Consider the following 6,729-nt stretch of genomic DNA (forward strand, 5'->3'; position numbering starts at 1 on the left):
AAAATATAATTATTAATTAATTTAATATTGTAAATTATATATAAAATAATACTGATTTACCTTGTTTTAACAAAGTCCACAAAAGAGTTATACATTGTAAAGTTTTTCCAAGACCCATTTCATCTGCCATTATACATCCATAGGCATTTTCTGTACGTTTTCCAGTTACACATTCATACATAAACTTTACACCTTCTCGTTGGTGAGGTCTTAAAATATTACATAACATGGGATCTACTACTACATGCACAAGTTGTTTAGACCTGAAATATAAATGCAGTATTATGAAAAATTTAAGGTGATTTTAGACAAGATGTTTCATACATACAGATCTAACTTCAGTTTATCATGTTCAGATAATTCAGGGGGTGAATAAACAATGAGTGCATTAGCTTCATCAGGATCATGTAAAGGTCTACGTGGACCAGACAAACGTATTCCCAAAGCACGACCTGATAGTTGATAACCAGGTATTGGTATTTTAAATGGTTTACTAAGGAGTTTTTTTACCTTTTCTTCCTATAAGCACAAACACATTCTATTTCTTTAATATTATATCATTACAACTTTTACATAGGTTACAAAGTAAATAATTATTTCCTGATATATCAGAATACCTACATGTTCAGAAATTACTTCTTGGGTAGCTTGTACATCATTAGCTGAAAGGGTAACTGCTTTATATTCTGCTATTTGTACATTTTTGACACTACGGCAAACTTTTTTCTTTGTTTGGTGTACTTGTGGTACAATTGGAGACAATGTCATATTATTGGATACATCACAAAGCAGTGGCCTCTTACCTCTTTGACTAGGTGCCAAAGATCGAATCTTACATATAATAATAAAATCATAATTAAAATTTTTCGCATAATAACATTAAATCTAATTATAACAATAATAATAGTAATGATAATAAATATGTAAATAGTTTCAAAAATTAAAACAAAATAGTATCAAGATTACATTACCAAGACAGTTGTCGTAATTGTATAATTAAATTACATGTAATTTTTTAATAGAAACTAAACTGGTTTAGATAATATAAATTTTTTGCAAATTGTATAGATTACCATTTTGAATTAAACTCCAGTTGTTATATGATCCCGAGTCATAATACTTCATTTCGTTATAGTAAAACACTGAATACTGTTATTTACAGTTTATCCATTGGATTCAATTTTAGCTTTATTGTTTAATAATTAGTAACAGGTTTTAGAAGTTTCGCGGTTATAAAAGTAATACAGTTTATTATTCTCATATTACAGCGCACCTAGCGTCCGTATTTGAAAACTAATATCGCTTTGTTGCGATTAAATTTCAATTGTTAAATATTTTAGTAGTAGACTTTCGAACTAAATTATTTATAAATACATTAAATATAATATTTATGAATTCTTCTTAATACTAACTTTTCGATAGTATTATTTATTTTTCTTCACAGTTACATCACTGATTTATTTATATGTAAAAAAATATGCACATACAAAACATTCATCAATATTTTAACGGTATATACGAATATATTTGTCGTTCTATTACATCTAAAGATGAATAAATAAAGTTATGATTCTGCAAATATATTTCCCAAAAAATTGATATTTAAATCATCATCATCCTTCACAGTACACATATTATATTTTGTATTTGGAATGTTAAAGATGCATTTAGTAAGTTCAAGTAATTTGGGATTGATATTGGGTTTTATACCATAAGTATCTTTCAAAAATTCTAGTACAGTTGTTTTATTTTGTAAATTATTAAAAAACATTCTACTCTTTTTGGGAAGTATTTTTTCTAACATAAATACAAGGTGATGATGAAAACATATAAACTGTGTTGGTATAGTTGATGTAATATCAAGCCAATCTTGTACACAATTAAGGGGTGTAACTGAATGTCCAGAGAAAAGACCTGGATTCGTTAGGATACCTTTTGCAGACATTACTCCTTCACAATTACTTTCTCTGTATAACTTTTCTGCACTTTCTAAGTTTTTTACATCTCCATTAGCAATAAGAGGTAATTTTACACTGTCTCTTACTAATTTTAAACTATCTAGATCTATTGGTTCATTTCTCATGTCAGGAGTTCTAGCATGAACAGTAAGGAATGAAACTCCTGCTTTTTCAAGAATTCTACAAAACTCAATAGTTTTATAAATATCTTTCAGTAATCGTATTTTCACAGATACAGTGAAAGGATTTGAAATACGATTTCTCACTTGATATATTAAATCTTTTACAAGATCTGGTTTCTTAAGCAAATCAGCCCCATATCCTTCTTTTAATGCCCAGCGTTGAGGACAACCGCAATTAAGATCCACTCCATTGCAATATCTACAAATAACAATAATTTATTAGATATTAAAATCTATGTTACTTATCAAAATTTTAATTTATCATTTAAATAAATACTTACGGAGCAACCATCTCTGCTGCATTGAGAAAATCATGTACATTTTTTGCAGCAAATTGAACAATTAATGGTTCATCCCCTTCATTAGATGAAAATTCATTATCTCTGGCTTTTGCAGATTGTACAAATGAATCAGCTAAGATCATAGGTGTGAAGCATATATCACAATCGTATTGTCTTACTAGAGTTCTGAACTGCAATCTGTTCAAAAATGATTTACTTTGCTACTATATATCTAATAAATATTAGAAGTATAACAATTTTTAATATTACATACTTGCTGTATCTAACCATTGGTGCACATACTTTTACCAATCTTGGTTCTTTTAACATTTCTAATATATCGATTGACATTTTAATTTGTTTTTAAATCTTACTGCATGTACAAAATGTCAATTCTCATTTATTATTTTTGTTAAGCCCATAATAACATTTATTTCTGATAGGCATTTTTCTAATAAAAAGACATTTCCATAATTATTTTCTATTGTACATAGTTAAAAAATACATAGAATTTCATTTAATATATTTGGACAATGTTTCACTAGTATTATAATACACAAACAGCAGGTCAAATTTACAGTTATAAGAGCATAATATACACTGCTTCCAGACTATTAAACAATATTGCTAATATTTAATTCTTCCTATTCAAATTAATTCATGTATTCACAATGCACTATAACAATTCTCGTAAGTACTATTATACTTGATTCTTTTATGTTGTAAACATTCGAATTATTTCACCATAACCTTGTTATAGTTAATATTTACTTACAATTAATTAATATTCATAAATTGTATACAATTCTTTTTCACAAATATATAAAATACAATAAATGTTTATTTCGATTATAATTTTTTTTATATGTACACGCTTTAATACTAAACAAAGAATTAATATTTTCTGTTTGTTATACTTAGCAACTCGTTATTTTAACCTATATCTGTTATTATTTCTTAGAGTAATTTAATTAAATAAAACACTTTCCTAAGATTTTATGTATAAAAAAAATTATAATATAAACAAAATTTATGAGAATATCTTATTGTCTTTTTTATTATACAAAACACATTATAAGATACCCCATCACTTTAATTTTAAAAGGTCCTACAGAAGAATGTCCTTTAACAAAGAATAGAAGTTATAAACATACATTAAGTATGTATTGTGGAGATGGTTTAAAATTCATCATAACTTGTTTTACTATCTTGACCATTTCTATCACAACAACATTAATTTTACAAATACTGTATACCGATGGAACTCCACAGGTACTTGAACTAATATAAAAAAAGCATTACATAAGGAATGTTATTTACAATATTACTTTGCACTAGGATAAAGCTGGCACTCATGGTGCAGTTGCAACAGATTATACAAACTGTTCACAAATTGGAACTAAAATATTACGGAAAGGTGGTAATGCTATAGATGCAGCTGTAGCAGCTACTATCTGTATGACAGTAGTAGCTCCACATAAAACTAGTCTGGGAGGGTAAGTTATATATATAATGTCATCAATATTTATTTTAATTTGTAGTTACTTTTTAGGGGTGGTTATGTCATGTTATATAATCACAAGGAACAAACAGATCCAATTATCATTGATTTTGCCAATAATACAATTAAAGGTACATATTTGAACAACAGATCTAAAATATATAAGTGCAACTGAAAATATAATTAAAAATTTTATATTATTTATATGAATTGTGTGTTAGACAATTTTGCACAAAGTGGTATACGTGTACCAGCAATATTACGGGGATTAGAATATACACATACCTTGAGAGGTAAATTACCATGGAGTGAAATTGTTAAACCTTCTGTATCTTTAGCCAAAGATGGATTTGTTGTATCAAAGGAATTAGCAAGTGAAGTATCAAAAAATATTGATTATGAAATTTTATATGGACATCTTAGTGCAGGGGATATATTAAAGTTACATGATCTTGGTGATATGTTAAATGCTGTAGCACTATATGGCACTAATGGTATACAATCTTCAATTATTTATAATTAAATTAAAATTTTGCGTATTAATATTTTTCAATTCAATCATTAATTTGTTTTATTTTTAGTATTATACAATGGAACTTTTTCACAGAAACTTCTGCATGATAAAGTTAAACTTTCAAAATTGCTTACAGAGTTAGCAAATTATGAACCTAATGTATATACAGCAAAAAAAAGGAATTTTTATAAGCATGTGGTATATTATCCTCCCCATATGTCACTATTAGAATTAGTGATTACAACACTAGAAAATCTTAAAATATCTACTGAAAATGCATCTACAATAGGGACACAAATTCATGTAGCTAAAGCATTGATTAATACAGTTTATATTCCATTACAGTTAAAACAACATGGTTTGTCGTATATTACTATTTTTACTTTAAAATATAAATATATTTTGTAACAGTACTTTCTTCACGATTTTAGTTGAAGAAGAGAAGTATACTGGAGTTATGGCAATGGATTGGGAAGATACTTATGTTTGTATTATAACGTTAGTATTATAATGTTTTCATATATTCTACTGAATAAATTAAATAATTCAAATTTATAATTTTTATAGTGGACTTAGTGCACCATTTGGTCAATTGTCAAATGCAGGTTTCCTGTTAGATAAAATTGATACCAATAATACTTTGTCTATGCTCATTCCAATAATTTTTCATAATGAAAGGTCATTATGTGGATTACGAGGCGTATTTGGAACTGATGATATATTAATCACTGGGCAATTACTATACAGTATTATAGTGCGACAATTAAACGTTTCTGAAGCCATTGAATATCCAAGGTAAAAAATATATTTTATTTCAATACTTATAAGAATATTATTTCTTAAATGAGATCTTCTTTTCTCTAGATATTATTTCTTATCAGATGGACTTGCTATAGAAAATGATCAAAAACATTCTGTAGATACATTAATACAAAATCAATTAAATTTAATAGTACCAGCACCACATGTGGATACAGACTTGGTATTAAAAAGTGTGAATACAATTATAAAGAGGAAAGATCTAATGTCAAGTCATTCTGATAGTCGTGGAGGTGGCCTTGCATCAAGATTTTAAAAATTTATTTTTATTATTTTTTTAAATTAAATGTATTTATATAATTTCTATACTTATTCAAGTAATAATAAAATTAAGATTTTAATAAATTCTTAAAACTTTAATGATTAAAAAAACTTACAAAAGGAACAAATAATTTATACTATTTTGTAAAAATAGTTCATTTTTACTTCTTAACTATTTTTGTGCAGAATTTGTTTAATAAAGTTTAATTTATACTATACAAGCTATTCATATCAACTCTGACTATTGCTTTAAAATGTACATTTTCTTCTAAATAAAAAGTGTCTAAATTAATTGTATGGTATATTTTAGTTTTATATTCATTTCATTCGCATCTTGTCACACTTTCAACAGCTGTTTTTCTTCTCTAGATTCTTTATATTCTTTACTTAGATCAAGTTGTCTTAATCTAGCGTACACTGCGCTGGCACCAAGCACAACACAGTTACTTAACCACCACATGAATGACTTCTCTTCACTGTACCAATAAGTTGCTAGAACTGTTTGTACACAAGCTTTAGCAGTTCCACTAATATTATGTGTTAAAGGAGATGTTACTTTTATTTGGAGTGCTGTAGCATAGCCAATAGCAAACCCACAAATACCACCAATGATCATAGCAGACCAAAAATATAAAGATCCAATTTTATCATAATTGTATACTGTAATATGTTCTCCATTAGCCACCATTAGTGGAAGAAATATAATAATACCATATGCATTATTATAATAAGAGAGTAACCAAATATCTTGGTTTAATGTAGGAAGAACTTGTTTCATATGAATAGAATATAAAGAAAGTGTTAATGATCCTAGTACACCAAAAATTGTTCCTAGAATAGACAAAGAACCTGCAACATGTTCTTGATCCACACCAAGCCAAAATCCAATCACAATAAATGCACAGCATGCAATACAGTTTGTAGAAGTTTTTTGACCTGTGAAGTTATAATAATCTGCTATATTTATCTCATTTTTCTGATTTTTTGAAGAGCTTCTTACCAAGTATAAGGTATGTGAAAATAACATTAAACACTGTTGTTAATGATCGTCCTATGTAATAAAATGCAACACCAACATATTTTAAACATAAGTTGTTAGTTGCAATCATTCCAGTAAATAGAAGAGATAATGGTAATACCTATAAGTATATAAAAAACAGAAAAAATACAATTTATATTTATTATTTTTATAAATAATATTTCTTATAAAAAT

The 6,729-nt window shown here is 26.9% G+C and overlaps 3 protein-coding genes across 3 annotated transcripts in view; 1 reads left to right on the top strand and 2 right to left on the bottom strand.

Moving 5' to 3' along the window:
• LOC108576331 (DNA repair and recombination protein RAD54-like) overlaps positions 1-2,772 on the bottom strand; it is a 5,224-nt gene extending 2,452 nt beyond the window's left edge. Inside the window, exons 1-6 of the mRNA XM_017939296.1 lie at positions 2,696-2,772; positions 2,422-2,619; positions 2,225-2,339; positions 622-831; positions 329-519; positions 61-263 (exon numbers count right to left, since the gene is read on the bottom strand). Coding sequence (XP_017794785.1) covers positions 61-263; positions 329-519; positions 622-831; positions 2,225-2,339; positions 2,422-2,619; positions 2,696-2,772 — 994 coding nt within the window. The remainder of the gene's footprint in view (positions 1-60; positions 264-328; positions 520-621; positions 832-2,224; positions 2,340-2,421; positions 2,620-2,695) is intronic.
• Positions 2,773-3,082: 310 nt separating this feature from the next.
• Positions 3,083-5,511, top strand: LOC108576338 (gamma-glutamyltransferase 7-like). Its single transcript, XM_017939304.1, has 9 exons — positions 3,083-3,111; positions 3,527-3,693; positions 3,760-3,917; positions 3,974-4,053; positions 4,144-4,416; positions 4,504-4,794; positions 4,868-4,934; positions 5,004-5,231; positions 5,301-5,511. Exons 1-9 carry the CDS (start codon positions 3,093-3,095, stop codon positions 5,509-5,511), a joined length of 1,494 nt encoding a protein of 497 aa, XP_017794793.1. The 5' UTR covers positions 3,083-3,092.
• Positions 5,512-5,853: 342 nt separating this feature from the next.
• LOC108576301 (GDP-fucose transporter 1) overlaps positions 5,854-6,729 on the bottom strand; it is a 1,197-nt gene continuing 321 nt past the window's right edge. The window contains exons 2-3 of the mRNA XM_017939262.1: positions 6,517-6,655; positions 5,854-6,452 (exon numbers count right to left, since the gene is read on the bottom strand). Of these exons, the coding sequence (XP_017794751.1) occupies positions 5,854-6,452; positions 6,517-6,655 (738 nt within the window). The remainder of the gene's footprint in view (positions 6,453-6,516; positions 6,656-6,729) is intronic.

Source organism: Habropoda laboriosa, unplaced genomic scaffold (assembly GCF_001263275.1).
Source record: "Habropoda laboriosa isolate 0110345459 unplaced genomic scaffold, ASM126327v1 scaffold387, whole genome shotgun sequence".
NCBI lineage: Eukaryota > Metazoa > Arthropoda > Insecta > Hymenoptera > Apidae > Habropoda > Habropoda laboriosa.

What these genes read in the sequence shown, in the direction of transcription:
- LOC108576338 (XM_017939304.1), top strand. An exon ending in CATAAAACTAGTCTGGGAGG is followed by an intron (nt 3,918 to 3,973) that starts GTAAGTTATATA and finishes GTTACTTTTTAG; the next exon opens with GGGTGGTTATGTCATGTTAT. An exon ending in TGCCAATAATACAATTAAAG is followed by an intron (nt 4,054 to 4,143) that starts GTACATATTTGA and finishes ATTGTGTGTTAG; the next exon opens with ACAATTTTGCACAAAGTGGT.